The 20,878-nt window shown below is 34.5% G+C and overlaps 1 protein-coding gene across 11 annotated transcripts in view; it reads left to right on the forward strand.

The window, feature by feature from the left end:
• Window positions 1-20,878, forward strand: part of STXBP5L (syntaxin binding protein 5L) — a 389,595-nt gene that overhangs the window by 356,201 nt on the left and 12,516 nt on the right. For all 11 annotated transcript variants that reach the window (XM_025990142.2, XM_072724595.1, XM_025990141.2 and 8 more), the window contains 3 exons: window positions 7,656-7,826; window positions 10,153-10,392; window positions 17,159-17,519. In XM_025990142.2, the coding sequence (XP_025845927.1) occupies window positions 7,656-7,826; window positions 10,153-10,392; window positions 17,159-17,519 (772 nt within the window). The remainder of the gene's footprint in view (window positions 1-7,655; window positions 7,827-10,152; window positions 10,393-17,158; window positions 17,520-20,878) is intronic.

A 20,878-nucleotide genomic window follows, 5' to 3' on the forward strand; every position in this document is an offset into this window, starting at 1 on the left:
ATACCACAGATATATAGCTACACCTGGAGCAATTCCCTCTGAAGGAAATCCAGACTAGCTGAGTGACTCCTACACGTGGATGAATGAGTAAATACCTACATAGAAATGCATCTTTGCACATTCTCAATTATGGTGAGACACTAAGAATGAAAAAGATCTCTTGGACAATCACAAAGGATTCAGAGTTCACCAGAAGCTTGGGCCAAGCAAATCATAAGGTTCATCTACCCAGGACCATTTCATCAAGTCTGGGAGAACTGGCTCTTTTTATCTGTTGTGTAGAAATCTTTACACAAAGAGTTAGGGAAAATGAAGAAACAGTACATTCCAAACAATCAAACAAACAAAAACAAGATAAAACTCCAGAGACAAATCTAACGAGATGAAGATAAGTGAATTACCTGATAGTGTTCAAAATAGTGGTAATTTACATACTCCCCATGATTAGGAAAACAATGCATGAATGTAAACAAAGAGACAAAACTCATGAGAAAGTAGCTAACAGAAATCACAGACATGAATACAATAAATGCACAAAAAAAATTAATAGGTTCAACAACAGACTGAAGTGAAAGGAAGGATCAGTGAATTTAAAGGCAAAGCAGATTTCATCCAATAGAGAAGCAAGAAAAAAAAGGAAAAAGATGAAAACAACTTTTTTTTTAAATTTTTATTTATTTATGATAGTCACAGAGAGAGAGAGAGAGAGGCAGAGACACAGGCAGAGGGAGAAGCAGGCTCCATGTACCGGGAGCCTGAGGTGGGATTCGATCCCGGGTCTCCAGGATCGCACCCTGGGCCAAAGGCAGGCGCCAAACCGCTGCACCACCCAGGGATCCCAGATGAAAACAACTTAAGGTAGTAATGCAACAATGTCAAGTAGGATAGTACTCACATTATAAGAATTAGAAAAGGAGAAATGTGAGAGAAAGGAAAGAAAATTTATTTGAAGAAATAATGTCTGAAAAGTTGTCTAATCTAGGGAAGGAAACCGACATCCAGATCCAGGAAGTCCAGAAACTTTGCAATAGGTTGTATCCAAAGAGATCAATACCAAGACACTTAATTGTCAAAAACAAGGAATAATCTTAAAAATAAGATAAAAAATTGTTAATATAAGGGAATCCCCATAAGGGAATTGGCATATATCAGCATAAAATTTGCAGACCAGAATGGAATGGCATGATATATTCAAAGTGCTGTTAAAAAAAAACAAAAACAAAAAACACCCTGCCAACCCAGAATATTCTGGGTTGAGACAAAATAGTGCTAATTAGTAACAGAAAAATATATGAAAGTATAAATATCACTGGTAAAGGTAAGTATATAGTAAAATTCAGAATAATCAAATGTAATAGAGATAAGAAATTCACTTATAAATCTAGTATGAAGGCTAAAAGACAAAAGTTGTAAAACTATAATAATTTGTAAATAGATATGTGAAATAAGAAGATATAAATTGTGACACCAATGACAAAATGTGAGGAGAGTAAAAATGTAGACATTTAGAATGCACTTGAACTAAAGTTGTTATTAACTTAAGTAGACCATTACAAATGTTTCTACACTTAAAACTAATACAATATTTTATGTCAAAAAAGAATACAAGTTTTAAGTAACTTAAATAAGTAACATTTTATATAAGTTTTATGGTAACCACAAAGCAAAAATCTATAGTAAATACATAAAAAAGAAAGAAATCTAAGTATACACGAAAAGCATCAAATTGGAAAAAAAAAAAAGCAATTATACAACCACCAAAAACAATAAGGAAGTAAGTCCATACCTATCAATGGTGACTTTAATCTTTTAAGATTTTATTTCCTTGAGAGAGAGAGAAAACACAAGTGAGGGGCAGAGGCAGAGAGAGGGAGAAATAGACTCTCTGCTGAACAGGAAGCCAAATACAGAATATGATCTCAGGACCCTGGGAGCATAACATGAGCCAAAGGCAGATGCTTAACTGAGCCACCCAGGTGCCCCTCAAGGGTAACTTTAAATGTAAATGGACTACATTCTCCAATAAAAAGGCACAGTGGGTGAATGGATTTTTTTTTTTTTAATGAAACAACCATATACTACCTACCAGAGACTTACTTTAATTTTAAGTACATATCAGACTGAAAGTAAATGTATGGAGAAAGATATTCCATGCAAATGATAAACAAAAGAGAGCCAGGGTAGCTAGCCCAATTCAACAATACATTAAAAGAATCTTATGATCAAGTGATATTGATCCCAGGAATGAAAGGATGGTTCAGTATCTGCAAATCAATGTGATCTATCATATTAACAAAATGAAGAGTAAAAATCATGTGATTACCTCAATAGATGCAGAAAAGACATTTGACAAAACTCAGTATCTACTCATGACAAAAATTATAACCAAGTGGGAATGGAGGGAATGTACCTTCCATAATAAAAACTATATGACAGGGCCACAGCTAACATATTTGGTGGTGAAAAACTGAAAGCTTTTACTCCAAGAATGCCAGTCTCAACACTTTTATTCAATACAGTATCAGAAGTACAAACCAGGGCAAGGAAAATAATTTAAAGAAATAAAACTATTTGCAAATGAGAAGTATATAGAAAACAATAAAGACTTCACCAAAAACCTATTAAAACTAATAAATTCTGCAAAGTTGCAGAATAGAAAAATCAATATACAAAACTCAGTTGTATTTCTATATACTAACAATGAACTATTAGAAAAAGAAATTAGGAAAATTCCATATACAATCATATCAAAAAGAATACTTAGGATTATATTTAACCAAGGTGATAAAGAACTGTGCACTGAAAACTGTAAAATATTAAGAAACTGAAGACACAAGTAAATAGACATTTCATGTTCATCAGTCAGAAGATGTAATATTGTTAAAGTGTCCAGATAGCCCAAAAGAGTTTATAGATGCAGTGCAATCCCTGTTAAGATTCCAGTGCTATTTTTCACCAAAATAAAAAACATAATTTTCATGGAACCAAATGACTCCAAATAGCTAAAGCAATCTTGAGAAAGAAAAAGAGGCATCACACTTTCTGATTTCAAACTATATTACAAAGCTATAGCAATCAAAACGGCATGGTATTGACACAAAAACAGACACATAAGTCAATGAAATAGAATAGAACCAAGAAATACACACCACACACACACACACACACACACAGGTATATCAATTAATTTACAACAAAGGAACCAAGAATATAAATAGGGAAAGTAAGATCTCTTCAATAAATGGTGCTAGGAAAACCATATAGCCACATGCGTAAGAACAAAACTGAACCACTGTCTTATAGCGTACACAAAAATCAACTCAAAATGGATTAAAGACTTGAATATAAGACTTTTAACAATAAAACTCCTAGAAGAAAACACAAGTGGTAAGCTCCTTGACAATGGTATTGGTAGGTATTTTTTGGATTTGAAACCAAAAGCAAAAATATGATATAGTGGGACTACATCAAACTAAAAAGCTTCTGTAAAGGAAACTAATGACAAAATGAAAAGACAATCTACCGCATGGGAGAAAATATTTGCAAATCATGTATCTGATACGAGGTTAATAACCAAAATATATAAAGGATTCATGCAATTCAATAGCAAAAAAAAATTCAGATTAAAAAATTGGCAGATGGGGGTACTTGGCTGGCTCAGCACAGCATGCAATTCTTGATCTAGGGTTTGTGAGTTTAAACCCCATGTTGGGTGTAGAGCCTACTTTTTAAAAATGGGCAGAGGAACTGAATAGACACTTTTCCAAAGACAACGTATAAATAACAAATTGGTACATGAAAAGGTGCTCACCATCATTGATCAGCAGAAAATGCAAATCAAAACCACAATGAGCTATCACGTCACATCTGTTACAGTGGGTATCATCAAAAAGAAATTACAAGTGTTGGTGAGGGTGTGAAGAAAAGGGAGCTCTTATGTACTGTTGGTAGGAATGTAAATTGGTGCAGCCACTATGGAAAACAGTATGGAAGTGTATAGCCACATTCCTGCAGAATCTTAGCCAGGTATGGGTGATGAACAAGCAAGATCAAAGAAATGACCCAGAGACAGCAATTGAGACCTAGGTTTATTGAGGGAACTTAAGTACAGGGAGTCCAGGAGTGGTCAACTGAACAAAGCATCTGCTGCTGGAAATTCAATGCAGCAAGCTTTTATAGTGTAGCAATTATCCTAGCATTTCTCGGTAGCTTTGCCCCTCCTTGCATGACTAATGTTCCAAGGAGATAAAAGCCTGCCACCCGGACATTCTGCATTACTGAATAGATACCCTAAATTGGCCAATCCAGGAGCCCTTGACCTGGAATGCTGAACAATACATTTTCTACATATCTTGCTTGTGGAAAAAAAACAGAAGATGCATGGGATCTATACATTCTCAAGATAATGATTAACAGGGGCATTCAGGGTATGCTTGTACAAATGAGCCATCTGGCCCTTAACATATAGGAGTTATATTAAAAATAGAACTACCATATAATCTAACAATCTCACTTATAGGTATTTATCCAAAGGAAATGAAAACAATACATTGAAGGGCTGTCTGCACTCGATGTTCATTTCAGCATTGTTTACAATAGTAGAGATAGGGAAACAACCAAAGTGCCTGTCAGTGGTTGACTAGATAAAGATGTGGTATATACATATATACACTGAAATATTATCCAGCCATGAGAAAGATGGAAATCCTGCTGTTTGTAACATGGATGGACCTTGAGGGCATTATGTGAATTGAAATAAGCCAGACAGAGAAAGACAAATACTGCATGGTATCACTTATATGTTGAATCCTTAAAAAAATAAAAGTTACTACACTCACAGAAACAGAGAGTAGAAAAATGGTAGCCAGAACCTGGGGAGTAGGGAAAAAATAGGGAAAGGTTTGTAAAAGGGTAAACTTTGAGCTATAAGATGCATAAGTTCTGAGAATTTAATGGAAAACATGATGACTTCATTGACAACATTGCAATGTATAATTGAAATTTGCTAAGAGAGAACTTAAATGTTCTCCCCCAAAAATAAATATGTGAAATGATGGGCATGTTAATTAAATAGATGGTAGGAATACTTTCCATAATTACGTTATACACTTAAAATACGTTATAATTTTATATGTCAATTATACCTCATTGAAGCTGAAATTTTAAAAATAGTTATTGCCAATTAAAACATTCTATTCATTGCTGACAAAGCCTAAGGCCATGTTTTCAGTAAGAGATTATTTTTCCTAAAACTGTAAAGTTGGCCCCAAATAGTTTTAAACACCTACTTAAATGAACAAATTATGAGTTAAACTTGAACAAATGGGTAATTATGGAGAAATAAAGAGGAAGAAGCTCTTTGAAACTTTGTATTTCAGAAACTAAACATTAAACTCAAGGTACATAAACCTGTGTTCATTCAAAGTACCTTTAGCTTTGACAACAAAATCATAGCTATGTAAATGTTGCTATAGAAGAATCAAATTGAAACTGGAGAAAATAATAAGCTGATCGAGGGGAAGCCTGTGATTTAGTCCATCCAGATCTTCAGCTTAAATTCCTCAGAAAAAAATCCTAGAAATAAGGGCTTAAAAACCTCAAAATGTCAGCAAAATGGTGGAGAATGGTGATACTCAAAAAACACTAAAAGACAAATTAAAAATTATATAAACCTCAGGTCTGGTGATTATGATAGTGGAGATGTCCTGCTGTACCAGGCCAACAATAGCACAGCTCCTAGCATTCTAGCTCCAGCATCATCAGTGCTGAGCCACTAACCATAGTTCTTTACTAAAACAGTAACTCCAGTATGGTTGGGTACTCTTTTGCTCTGTAAAGCTTCTGAGTATAACTTACAGGTTCTTCTTGAGATTTTGAGCTGCCTAATATCCTTTAATAAATTCTTTTCCTGCTAAAACAAATTAATCAATTAATCAACATTAAGTCAATTAACAAACCAACTTGTCCTCCAACCAGGGCGTCATGCCTGATTGAAGGGGCAACTTTTCCTAACAGACATACCCAGTAGGGGGCTTATTTTTACAATCTGTACCCCCAAATTTTCTCTTTTTTTCCCCTTAAGTAGGCTCCATGACCAGCATGGAGCCCAATACAGGGCATGCACTCATGACCCTGAGATCAAGACTTGAGCTGAAATCAAATCAGATGCTTGACTGGGCCACCCAGGTGCTCCCAAAGTCGCCATTTCTAAATTCATTCTAAGTCTTTGTTAATGCCAGCTGTTGCTCTCAGTGTTTTTCCTATTTATAAGACTATATTTGATAGTGCAGGAAGGGTAGAGCTCTTGAGTTCAGCTTCCCTATGACTAACTCATTGAGGGATATTTCTGCCTTTCCATCTAGGATTCCTGAGATTTGTGTTAATAGATCCAGGCATGGATCTCAATGTGCATTACACAGGACACTCCTAAACTCCACTAAAGAGGTCTTCAAAAATCACTATCCCTTACCACATCCTTTAAGCTGGCTCTGTGGCCCAGTTTTTAAGCATATAGACACTAAATGAGAAAATCTGGTTCAGAATCCTGCCTCCATGAAAACTATTTGTATAATATTAGACAACTTTCCAAAGCTCAGCAGTTGAGCCTCTGCCTTTGGTCCAAGGAGTGATCCCAGAGTCCTGGGATTGAGTCCCACATCATGCTGCCTGTGAGAATCCCGCTTCTCCCTCTGCCTGTATCTCTGCCTTTCTCTGTCTCTCATGAATAAATACATAAAAATCTTTTAAAAAATAAATGTATTCTGAATATTATAGAACTATGAGAATTCGTTTCAAATATTATATATATCAGCATTTAGAAAAGACCTATTTTTAGTTGTATTATCTCTAAGTTTTAAAGTTATATCATCTCCCTCTGCCTGTGTCTCTGCCTCTCTCTATGACTATCATAAATAAATAAAAATTAAAAAAAATAAAGTTATATCAAAACAGAGTTAAACTCATAAGCTCTAAATAAATAGTACTATTTGTCTTAGACATGAGCAGTTTAAATAGTCTGGAACAAGAATGACAGTAATAACTTTCATTCAGAATTTGCCATATGCCAAGAAATGTTCTGGCATGAGACATGAATTACCACAAAAACTCCATGATGTAGATAATATTCCCACTTATAGAAAAGGAAACTAAAGTATGAGGACTTCAGTAATTTGTGCAGCTTGTAAATGGTAGAACTGGGATTTGAGCCCAGGAAATCTGGCTGTAAAATCAATATTCTTAAGTATCATTCTCAACTGCATATAGTAAGATGCTTCTATTCCACTCCAAGTACTTGAAGTACTTCCAAAACTTATATAAATAGGTATATATTTAAATTATGCAAAAGAAAGTTGAATATTGTAACCTATTTTGTATTGCCATTAAATGGTACAATACTTAATGTGGACAGAAAATAAATTTTAAGCTATGTTAATTAGCCAAATATTAAAAATGAACTTACATGTAATAAAAATCTTATGAAATTTTTGGCTCACTACTAAAAACATGACTAACTCTTAAAATAGCACAGACTTAGCCATCTTTATATGGTTTGAAGAAAAAGGAATTCTCACTCTTCATTTATTAATCTACATTTGGATTCCTTTTTATGAAGATCTAATTATTGTATTTATGTTGCCTTTTTCCTCTTGCTACAGATCATGTAAATGGACACTGCACAAGTCCAACCTCTCAGAGTTGCACTTCTGGAAAACGTCTATCCAGTGCTGATGTTTCAAAAGTAAATCGCTGGGGTCCTGGAAGACCACCATTTCGGAAAGCACAATCAGCTGCTTGCATGGAAATTTCTTTACCAGTCACAACAGAAGGTAAGTTAAACATGCAAATTTTTGTGGATACAATTAAAATTTTATATGCCATGAAAACAGGAGCTAGAGGACAATGGATGTAGGTCTTGTGTATTTAAAACTATAGTCAACCAAAAAAAAAAAAAAAAAAAACAACCTATAGTCAACCCTAGGCAATGAGTAACAGCCTGGTCAAGCTATGGCCGTGACTCCAAATCCATTCCTTACTGTACCTCCTCCTTCATGGCTAAAATCAGAATGGCTCTGCTTTTTGGTAAACAGCTCCTCTGTACAAAGAGAGGCCTATGCCTTAATCAGTTCTCTATACTACCAGCAGTAATTGAGAGCTTTCTTCCATCTCAATAGTGAGCCTTTTAGTATCTCTATCTGTGGATAGTTATTTAATGTCTTGCAAGCCTAATTTCCTTAATTGTCAAGAGAATGTGACCAAGATAAAGGAAAGATCTTAGGATGCCTGGCTGGCTCAGTCAGTTGAGCATCTGTCTTCAGCTAGGGTCATGATCCCAGGGTCCTGGAACCCAGCTATGCCTCTGGCTCTCTGCTTGGCTACTCCTCTCCCCCTACCTGCCACTCCCCCTGCTTCTGTTTTGGGAAATAAAGTCTTAAAAAAAAAAGAAAGAAAGAAAGAAAGAAAGAAAAGAAAAAGGCAAGATCTTAAGTACTAAACTTTGCAATCTTCCTCTTCATGTTTTTAAAAGGAAGGATTGCTTATTTATGGAATGAGTGTTGGAGCAGAGATTAAAGTATAAGGGCTAGAAGGCCAGAGATGGTTAGAGAGGGAGGAAAAAAAGGAATCTTGTAGCTTAGTTCTAACAGTCTTGCTGACAAAGAACTTTGGGGAAAGATACAGGAAAAAATTATCTTAGAAGACTTTCTATGGTAATTCTATCCTATAAAGTATTTCCCCATTTATCACTTCTCAAACAATGTGGTAGTAATTTCCCCATTTACCACTTCTCAAAAAATTACAAAAATTAAAAAATTATACCATACTAAATCTGGTTCATGGACATGCAGATAATGTTATCTCTCACACAGGTGTATGAGTAACAAACTTGAATGTTGATGAACCACAAACAGAAAATCTTTTAAAGCATATTAGCTAGAAATTTTATAATAGAAGCAAGATGTAAAGGTTATAGAAGTAGCGCTCTTAATCACTGGATTGAGAATTTTAAGTTTTAGACATTTCTGCCTCTAACTTGAACTGGATTCTGGGACAATTGCTTAACTCTATGTCTCTGTCTCCAAATCTACAAAATTATATAGATTATATTCAAGCTCCTTTGCATCTCTAAGTTTTATTACAAATAATTATCTTTACAAATTCTAAGGGATAAAAAGGGGGGGGAATCAGGAATACTATATTTTGCTTTCTAGAAAAAGGCGAATCTAAGGAACTTATATTTAATCTCTTTTTATAAAAATGAGTCACACTTGTACCTATCAAGAAAGAAAAGGAGTGAATGCAGTGGTAAAAAGAATATGAGGAACTTGAACTTTGGAGCAATTATAAAAACAAAACATTCCTAATGGTAGTTAACTGAGGGGGGTGCATTTATACTTGTTGGAGTGTGCACATGTATGAGTGTTGATGAGCAGGAAAACTTTAAACCATCCTGCTTCCTTAAGGTGGCCTGAATCCCTCTCAGAAAGATTACCATTAACAATGAGAATGGCGCTGTCTACAGCTTCTCATTTGATCCTAGGCAAAGTTAGAACTGGATTTGGATTCAAGGTAGGTAGCCTGAAAGTAGTTCAGGGATATAGCATTTGCTCTTTAACCTTGGTAAATACTCCAATTTTTACGACTGTAGTTACTCCAAATATAGTGAAAACAAAAATTGTGTCAGGTAGGGAAATGTATTCACCAAGAACATTTGTGAGTTTGTAAGTAGCCATAATGTTGTCAGTAGGTGGGAACTGCCAAGAAATCATCAGGAATATTTTCAACAGTTGATAGAGGGAAGCAGAATTAAAATGGTACCAGAAATTCTTATAACTTTGACTACTCAGACAATTTTTTTCCAGATTAGAAAATTTCAACTAATTTGTGAAAATATAGGGAGAAAACATGGTACAGTGGAACTCTGGAGACCCAAGTTCCAGCCCCAGCTCTGCCCAAGTTTATGATTTACATTTCTAGACTTCAGTCTCTTCATTATCAAAATAAGCTGGTGAACTGGACAAGCTGTCTTCCAGATTAGTCAACAAGGAATCAAATTCCACTTCCCCTTCATAATTTTGGTTTTCACGTACTAAATCTGACTTTACTTATTATGGAAATACACTAACACTTAATTTTTGTTTTTTTACACTACTATAGAAAGCCGAGAAAATTCCTATAATCGTTCTAGGAGCTCTAGCATCTCCAGTATTGACAAAGATTCAAAAGAAGCAATTACAGCACTATACTTCATGGAGTCCTTTGCTCGGAAAAATGACCCTACAGTCTCCCCTTGTTTGTTTGTTGGAACTAGTCTGGGAATGGTGTTAATCATCTCCCTAAACCTACCTTCAGCAGATGAACAAAGATTTACAGAGCCAGTCATGGTATTGCCAAGTGGTAAGACTTTTTATTTATTCCTTAATTGGTCCTTTTTCACATTTAGATATAAGATAATGTATAACATTAATTTGTATTGATCTGGAATAAAGATTGTAAGTATTCTGTATATTGGAAACTATTGAAAATTTCATAAATCATATATTATTCCAACTCCTGTCATACAGCAAATTACCATTCCTTAGAATAAAATAATTATTTCTATAGTAGGAAACTGAAACTGCCCACCTAAACAATGACTTGGGGAAAAGTTTTCTGAAAAATACTAAGGAAAACCTTAATACAAAAGTTAAAGTATTTAAAGAAGTATTTCTCCAAAGTTCCATGCCAGGTCAGAGCCTATCAATGTTTTTTATCATTCCTGAAGAACTCAGATTAATCTAAAAGCATTCTGACCTGACATGGCTTCCTAAAGTCCTTGGTAACCTTCCCATCTTGTTTCAAAGGCATTCCACACAATTTCTTTCCTTTTAATCCTAGTGCCTAAAGAATTTGACGTAAGTTATGCATACTGTTGCTAAAGCATAGGTTATATTTTCTTCCTACTTGAATTATCTTTCCTTCCAAAGAGAAGATGACTGATTCCTCATGCTCTTCCTTTGAATATTTTAAAACTTGCTCTTCTCAATAACTTATTTCATATTTCCTATGTATGTTTTTCAGATAGTTTTTAAGTAAAAAAAAAAGAATTTTATTAGTATATAGGATAAGAAATTTTATTTTAAAAGAATACATATATAGAGAATGCTAGGTCACAGAGAATTATATTTTGTTAACTGGTGTGCTAAATTCTTATATATTTTTACTTATTCTAGGTAGAATATTCAGCTCTCTAATGTGGCAAACTTAGATAAATGTGTGTGTGTTTGTGTGTGTGTGTGTGTGTGTGTGTGTGTGTGTGTGTGTGTTAAACAAAAAATTGATTTTCTCACATTTCTGGAGACTAGAGGGCCACGGTATCAGCAATTCTGGTTTCTTCTGAGGCCTCTGTCCTTGGCTTGTAGATAGCCAGTCTTACCACATCCTCACCATGACTGTCCTTGTGTGCATGTACCACTGGTGTCTCCCTGTGTATCCTCATCTCTTCTTGGACACCAGTCAGTCTTGCTTAAGGCCCACTCTAACAACCTCCTTTTAATTCAATCATTTCTTTAAAGGGACTATCTTAAATATAGTCACCTTCTGAGTTACTAAGGTTTAGGTTTTCAACCTATGAATTTGGTGGGGACACAATTCAGCCCATAAAATGCATTATATTTTAAAAGTTAATCTGTTAGAGCCACTTTAATTGTAAACATACTTCATGATGAGAAAATATCTTTTATTACATTCCTAATTTTAAGGAACTATTCTTTTATACTGGTTGAGTTAGAGCCACATCAGTGAGGTAATAATTATTAAACATTAATTCAATCCACTATTTAACGCAATAAATTGTTATCCATATTGGACACATAATATTTGCTAGGCATTCCTCATAAGTTTAAAGGTGAAAATCTAAATCCTGTGTACCCAAGTTTACAACTATATATGGAAGACAATTTTTTAAATTTAAATTCAGTTAGCTAGCATAGAGTGCATACTTCGTTTATGATGTAGTGTTCAGTAATTCATCAGTTACATATAACACCCAGTGCTCATCATATCATGTCCTTCTTAATGCCCTTCACTCAATTACCCCATCCCCCCCATCCACCTTCCCTCCAGCAACTCTGTTTCCTATAGTTAAGAGTCTCTCATGGTTTTTCTCCTTGATGACTTTTCATTCAGTTTTTCCTCCCTGGAAGACAATTTTCTAAGAGATATTCTAACATATAAATATGGCTTTCTATGTCACAAACCTAGAAATAAACAGATCTGGAACTAATTTAAGAGATCTCTCAATACTATGGGAAAGTCCTTTACCATTCTTAACAAACAGACATAGACTAAAAATATGGCAAATTACAAAATATGTAGAGATTTAACTTAATAATATGGTATCTGATTAGTAAATATTTACAAAGCTTTTCCTTATCTATTTAAAGCTTTGTAATGGGAACCTGTCTTCTCCAGTTTTCCGTCATTATTCTCCTGTTTTTAAAGTCTTTAGTTAATATCAATATCAGCTCACCAATTGTAACAAATGTACCACACTAATACAAAGTATTAATAATAAAGGACAAAGGGAGCCTATGGGAACTCTGTACTACCTTCTCAATTTTCTATAAACCTAAAACTGCTCTAAAAAAAGTATTTTTAAAAAAGAGCTATATAAAAGAGTAAACTATGAAGCTAGGTTCAGATGTGTTTTATTAATAACCTTGGAAAAGAGAGAAAGCATAATTGTAAAATCCTAAGAGAGTACTATGAACAATATTATGCATATAAATTGGACAACCCAAAAGAAATGGATAAATTCCTAGAAACATAAAACCTACTAAGACTGAACCATGAAGAAATAAAAATCTGAACAGATCTAGAAGAAGGAGATTGAATCAGCAATCAAAAACCTCTCAACAAAGAAAAGCCCACTTCTCTTTTTTAAGGAAACTTTTCATATTAATTTACTGTGGTTGTCTTGACAACAAATTCAATGATATGAAAATTTGAAGTGCACTAAGTCATTGAATTTTAGAGTGGAAAAGCACATTAAGATTATCCATTCCCAGTAGTTCTCCCTTTAGTCTGTATCAGAATCACTTAGAGGGTTTGTTACAACAGATTATTGGTCCCCACCCCCAGAATTTCCAATTCAGTAGGTCTGGGGTAGAGTTTGAGGATTTGCATTTTTAACAAGCTCCCAGGTGATGCTGATTCTACAAATGAACTTTACGCTGGGATGGAAAAAACTACAATCTGTTGGCTCCTGTATAGGGAAAAACCTAGTGCTTCCTCCTGTGTTTGTCCTGTGTGTCTCTTTTACTTTCATACTACTTCCACACACAACACTTTCAAAACCAGATGTATAGAGATTTTTTTCCCCATAGCAAGAAATTCTTCACAACACCAGCTGGGTGTCCCAATTTAACTTGATTCTGACACTATCTGGAGATAACTATCAGATCCCACAAGTTAAGGGCTCAGCTCCATAAAACTGCCCCCTCTCCTTCCTTTAGACACCAATAGCAAGTCTAGTTTGTTACCTGTGCTTCTGACCCATCGGCTACAAATCTGGGGTTCCCATAACCCCTCCTTGGGTTCAATTAATTTGCTAGAGTGGCTCACAGAACTCAGGAAAACTGTTTACTTACCATGTACCTGTTTGTTATAAAAGGATACAGATGAACATCCAGATGGAAGACATGAGTAGAATAAGGTATGGAGAAAAGAACACAGAATTTCCAAGCCTTCTCTAGAAGCGTCACTCCCCCTGCGCCTATTCACCAACCCAGAAGCTCTCAAAACCCCTTCCTTTAAAATTTTATGGAGGCCTTATTATATAGGCATGATTGACTAAATCAGTGACCACTGGTGATTGAATTCCATCTCCAGCCTCCTCCCCTTCCTTCCCCAGAGGTGGGGAATGGAAAGGACTGAAAGTATCAACCCCCTAATAACAATGGACCACCTGGCAACCAGCCCCATCCTTAGGTGAGGACCCAAAGTCGCCTTATTAATATAATAAAAGACACCTGTATTGCCCCCTCATTTAGAAATTCCAAGAGTTTTAGGGACTCTATGTCAGACACAGAATAAAGACCAAATATATGTTTATTTATAAATCACAGTATTACACATTCAACTTAATCACAATTCTGGTTAAATTTAATTCTACCTACTTTATTTCTATACCTGTGTAGCTGAATATGGCTAGAGAAAAATATATAACCACAATAAATAGTCTCATTTTGAAATAAATCAACTAGGCTCCTATGCTGCTGGGTAATTATATTTAGTATTTTTCCCTAGTCCTCTCGCCCACACTCTTGAACAATTATATAGTTTATTCACTCTCCTCAAACCTTCAATACTTCCTCTGCTGTTTTCAATGTCAGCTAATGACCACGTGTCCTCTTTCACTAAGAAAATTGAAACACACAGATAACTACTACCAACCTGCTTATATCTTCATGGTCTCTATATTCTCTCCAGTTACTATGACTAACGGTGTAAGCTCTCAACTTGGCCAACCTCTCTACTGTACACTCAAGAAAGTCAATCCAGCAACTTTTCATCTGTTTCCTTTATATAATTGTTATTATATCTATATTATTATACCTAATTATGTAATTATAATGATAATAGATACTGATCTTTCTGCTAGATCAGCAAACAAACATGCTGTTCTTTCTCCCATTAAGAGAGAAACACTTAGAGTGCTTAATTAGCTCAGTTGGTAGAGTATGTGACTCTTGATCTCAGGGTTGGGAATTCAAGCCCTATGTTGGGTGTAGAGGTTACTTAAAAAATAAAATATTTAATAAATAAAAGTGAAAAACTCTCTCTTTAATGTATCCTTCTATAATGCTCCATTTCATTTCTCTTTCTCTAATGCAAAACTCCTCGAAATGTGTTATATTCACTATTTCCAATTTTATTCTCCCATTCTCTCATCTCTATTCTAATCAAGCTTTCTCCCATATCAATCAGTCAAAATCTCTACCTATGTCACCACTGACTTCATGCTAGATCCAAAGGTCAGTTCTCGGACCACATCTTACTTGACATACCGGCACATATTACACAGTTTACTTCACTTGGATTCTAGAACAGTATATTCACCTACTTTTCTTCCTACCTTTCTAACCATTCCCTCTCAGTCCACTTTGCTGGTTCCTTCTCATTTCACTGGGCTTAAAACATCAGAATGCCCCCAAACTGACTCAAACCTTTTTTATTTTCTATTTATATTCAAGGACAAAATGAAATCAACCAGCCTCATGACTTTAAATGCCATTGATAATCTGATGGGTCATATATTTGTATTTATAGTCTGGAACCATCTTGAAATTTCTGACATAGCTATCTAGTTACTTAAAATCCACTTAGAGGGCAGCCCAGGTGGCTTGAGCAGTTTAGTGCTGCCTTCAGCCCAGGGCGTGATTCTGGAGACCCGGGATCGAGTTCCAGTCGGGCTCCCTGCATGGATTCTGCTTCTCCCTCTGCCTGCCTCTCTCTCTCAATCATTAAAAAAAAAAAAATTAAGAAAAAAATCCACTTAGATGTCTAATAAGCATCTCAAACTTAACATGCCCCAAACTGAGTTCCTGGTATTCCTTTCTTTTTCCTCGTATTCTTTCCCATATCTGTTAATGGCAGTTCCATCCTTCCAGTTTCTCAGGTCACATACATTAGAATCATCCTGGAACACTATGTTTCTTTCACACTCTAAGTCCAGTTTATTAGCAAATTCTGTTGGTTTGACCTTTATATTATCCTCAGATTCTGATAATTTTTTACTACTTCCTTTGTTACCACCTGATTGGAGGAAACCTCTATCCATTTCTTGCCTTGATTTATTGTACTAACCTATTAACTGTTCTCCCTTTGTCCAATCTTGATGCCCTTTAGGATATGGCCAGCAGGAAGAGTGATCCTGTTAAGTGCAAATTGAATTACATCACTCTATTCTCAAAACCTTCCTCATACCAAGTAAAATTCTAATGCTTTTGTCTTTATTTTTTTTTCCATCATGCAATAGCTGTTCTTTTATTCCTCAACTCTCAGACTGAAGGGGCTAAACTCTGCTCTCCTACCTTCTTCACTTACCTTTCTAAGACATTTATAGGCTTCTTAGTTTGGGAGTGGATTTTAAAATACAACTGGGATGTTAAATCATCTAAACATTTATTTTAAATTTGATACATTTTAAGTAATTTAAATAGTAGAGTACTTTCTAAGTGGAATGTATTTTTATTTATCATTCTTTCTTTTTCAAGTGTCTGCTATATGTATACTCTTGAGGCATATCAGCCTGGGTTAATCCCCTTACTCTCTCTACAAGATGTTAGAGGACAAAGGAAAGGAAAGGCTACTTGGGCATTACTTAGGGGAAAGTTTGGTAATGTCCAACGGTCAATCTATCTCAAGTTACCTCCTAAGCTTTGTAGTATCCTGTCCTCTGGGACTAGTAAAAATACCTATAGGTAATAATCGGGCATGAATATTCAAACTTGGAGAATCCAGGTGAGTAAAAACTTCTTTTCCATATAAAGATGCATAAGCCTGCTTAAGAGCCAAAGAATTTTTTAATAGAATCAAAACTGCTACTATGAACTCTATATGTTAAAATTTCATGAAATTTATTCTAGGTGTTCAATTTCAGAAGAAGAAAAAACCATTTTCTAGTAAATGAGCCTAAGAAATAAGAAAATGGAATCAGATGGCATGATTTTTTTCAGTTGAACTTATTTCAATAAATGAAAATTGTAAATTTTCTAAAATGTGTTTTTTAAAAAGGGATGTTAAAGAGAGGAATATATGTATGGTAAAAGATTACTGGCTTAGAAATTAGGAAACATGAGTTCTAATCCAGGCTCAATCACTAACTTGCCATGTGACATGGCCCAAGTCTCATCATTTTTCTGGGTCTCCATTTTTTATTAATAAAATGAAAGGATTTGACAAGTTGATATCTTAGGCCCCTTTTAGACCTAACATTCTATGATGCCAAATTGTTGCAAGTGATGAACTCGCAAATCTACTGATTTATATAGATATATTACTGCAATATTATGATACTATAGATATAAACTATTATTATAAAACATTTATTGCCCATAAATGAATAACAACTGTTTTAGAAAGAATTTCACATGCCAGTGATATGAAATTGTTTTTATAGGTACATTCCTCTCACTGAAAGGAGCTGTGCTAGCATTCTCCTGTATGGACCGAAATGGCGGATTAATGCAACCGCCATATGAAGTTTGGAGGGATCCAAACAACATAGATGAAAATGAAAAATCTTGGAGAAGGAAACTGGTCATGAACTGCCCCTCTCCATCCCAAGAAATAGGAGATCATCAGTATACAATAATCTGCTCAGAAAAACAAGCCAAAGTCTTCTCACTGCCTTCTCAGACTTGTCTTTATGTTCATAACATCACCGAGACATCTTTTATACTGCAAGCAGATGTGGTGGTCATGTGTAACAGTGCCTGCTTGGCATGCTTTTGTGCCAATGGGCATATCATGATAATGAGGTACTTGCCTTCTTTATAAATTATCTGGTAATCACAACAGTGTGACCAAGGTACAATTCTGAAAAGTATATGTGTAATGTGCAATCAAGAAGCAACCTAAGATCATTGCTTCATTATGTTTTGTGAATATTTTATTGTTTGCCGATTTGAGGAGACTATGTGGTTTATACCTTTTTTATTTTTTGCTTTTGCTAAAAATGCTTTACATTGTGAATGAAAAATATATTTTAATTGATTTCAAGGAATCTAAGGAACAAGTGATTTTTCTTGTCATTAACACATTAATTCACAAACATTTACTGAACATGTTACCCCCAGATTCTATGGTAGGCATAAAAAATAAAAATGAGTAAACTCTAAGGAAAAGAAATGAACTTACTTTTTCTATGTTTTATAGTCCACACAAGAACTTTACATACAGAGTTTAATTTGGTCCTTAAGGTTTCTGTAGGACATAGGAAAACCAAGTATTATTTGAATCCTCCATTTTACATATGTTAATAAATTAAAGCTCAAATTTGCCTGAGGTTGAAAGTCTAGGAAAGAGTAAGACTAGCACTGTAGCACTAGAACAGTATATTAAAAGAGTAAGACTAGCACTGTAGCACTAGAACAGTATATTAAAAGTCATAACTACAATTGAAATATAACATTGTGTAAGTTTAAGATATAAAACATGATTATTTGATATAGGTATATACTGTGAAGTTACTACCACAATAATGGTAGTTAACATATCTATCACCTCACAGTTACCACTTTTGTGTGTGTGGTGAGAACTTTTAAGATCTACTCTTCTAGCAACTTCAAGGATATAAGACAATATGGTTAACTATAAGTCACCATGCTGTACATTAGAACCCCAGAATTTAATAATCTTGTAACTGGAGGTTCATGCCCTTTGACAACCTTATAATAAGGTATCAGGTGAGAGATTTCATTATACTGCTAGTAAATTAAAATTCATGAGACACAAAATTAATTACCTAATGATTTTATGAGTTCAACAAACACTTAATAAACATAATCTATGTAGAAGTCACTGTCATTCATTTTAATACTTCACCCGGTTCCAAAAATCACTGTTACAGTTAAGCATTATACTAGTCCTGTTATAAAATTAGTAAAAATATAGTCGTGGTTCTTAAAAAGCTTACTATTAAATTAGGAGAGATAAGACAGATACACAAGTAATTATATATATTCCAATAGAGGAAATATAGGGTCGAATTTTCTAGACACAAACTAAGTCCTCAGAATTCAGTCATGACATAGTTGGTATATGTTATAAAAAAGGAGATGTTGGGAGGAAAGTAAACTGAAGAGGTGGATGGCATAAATTATTGAGGACCTTTGATGGCAGGCTAGTGAGTTTGATGATAATCAATTAGTAGCTAACCTGCTCTATTTATCCATTAGGAAATACACATGGAAGAAGAGCTTGAAATGGTTTTCTGAACTAAGTGTTAGCTATCTAGAAAGCAAAGTTGAAACAGATGTGAGGGATAATTGAGGGAAACTTGCTGAATGTAAAACTGATTGATTGTGAAAGATAGTAGAGGTCATTAAATCTGAAGATTAGAAGAGAATTTAAAGGTTAAAATAATTTAGTGAATTTGGATAATAATGATGTCATTAGCAGATAGGAAAGTCATGGGAATTTGGAAAAGCTGATAATGAGAAGTTTGAGAATGAGTGCTTGAAATTTGAAGTGCTTTTAAGCCATTCCCAAAGAAGTTTGGCAAACAATTTAAGGTCTGGACTCCTAGAAAAATATGGAAGATCTCACTCTGAAAATTGTCTATGTAATAAATGCATTAGTGAAAGAGCATTGCATGAGATCATCAAAGAAGATAGTATAGAAAGGAGAAATAGTCTTATCTGGGAACAAAAACTTGAGGATATCTCTATATTTATGTAGAAAAAAAAAATCCAGCAGAAGATATTGAGAAGTCGTCAGAGAGATAGGAAAAGGACAAGAATAACTCATGAAAGGATAGAAGAAATCCAAATAAAAGATAGAAGACCACCAAGACAATGGTCAAGAGGTAGTCAGATATAGCAGAGAGGCCAAAGAATTTGAGTAGAAGAAAAAAACAATATGCCTGGCAACTAACAGGATATTACTGATCCTTGAGAAAGCAAATCTTGAGAGCATGGTGGAGGCAAAAACTAAATTTTCAATGGAGTAGAGGCAGTAGTATAGATCAGGAGTTGACAAACTATCATCCACAGACCATGTCTTTCCTGCCCTCCACCTAATCTAATACTGTGCAGGCTGAGAGCTAAGAATAGATTTTACATTTTAAGATGTTGAAAAAAATCAGAGAATATTTCATAATATGTGAAAATTATATGAAATTCAACTTTCAGTTTCCATAAATAAAGTTTTTTTGGAACACAGCCACACTCATTTGTTTACATAATGTCTAGCTGCTTTTGCATGGCAGGGCAGAGTGGATTAATTGTAACAGACGCTATGACCTACAAAGCCTATATAATATTTACTATCTGGTGCTTTAATAAAAGTTTGCCAAAGAAAAAAACAAAAACAAACAAACAAAAAAGTTTGCCAACCCCTGGTATAGAGATTATTCTTTCAGGAAATTTTGTGGTAAAGAAAGATGAAAGACAGGGAAGTAGTTCAGTAGCAAAACTAGATTTTCAAGAGTGTTTTTACTGTTATATTTATTTTCTTTAGTAGGGGAAACATGAGTAGATTTGTAAGCTAAGAAAAAGTAGTTAGAGAAAGGTTTGAAAAAATAAAAACAATCATTTATTGTCTGCTCATTCTCATAAATATTTGTGGTTCTTTCTCTTCTTATCTGGTTTCTCTTTCTCAAATTGTTTTTTGGTATTTGTCATGAGAATCATTCCAGTCTTGTTTGAAAATGATGACTTGACTTCTAGAATGCCTTAGATTTGAGGGGAAAAAAAAATGTGTACCACACCTTAGCTCCCCTAAGCTCTCATTTAGTCACTCTAATTTTTTCTTTTAAATTAAAAGACATTAAACTGTTGTCACAATTGAGATTTTTAGCTTGATAGTGATTATTTACCGTTTTTGCAAATTTTTTGTATCTTGTTTTCTCAAATGATATTGGGTTATCTGAAAATTAAGTTCCATCTAAATAAATATGTGCTACCATCTGCATTTATGAGGTAAATTTCTTGAGAAATGAAGAATGATAGAATTTTTAAAAAGCAACAGGAGTTACAGCAATAGGAGAATTAAGATGCTATCTCTGATCTTCCTCTGTTCTTTGCAAAAGCTGCTTTAGATAATAATGGCTACTTTAATATTATGTCCTAGTGGAAAATCTTCAGGTGTTCCTGAGGATCTCAAAAATATTTGAAAG

The sequence above is a fragment of the Vulpes vulpes genome, chromosome 1 (genome assembly GCF_048418805.1).
Source record: "Vulpes vulpes isolate BD-2025 chromosome 1, VulVul3, whole genome shotgun sequence".
Taxonomy (NCBI): domain Eukaryota; kingdom Metazoa; phylum Chordata; class Mammalia; order Carnivora; family Canidae; genus Vulpes; species Vulpes vulpes.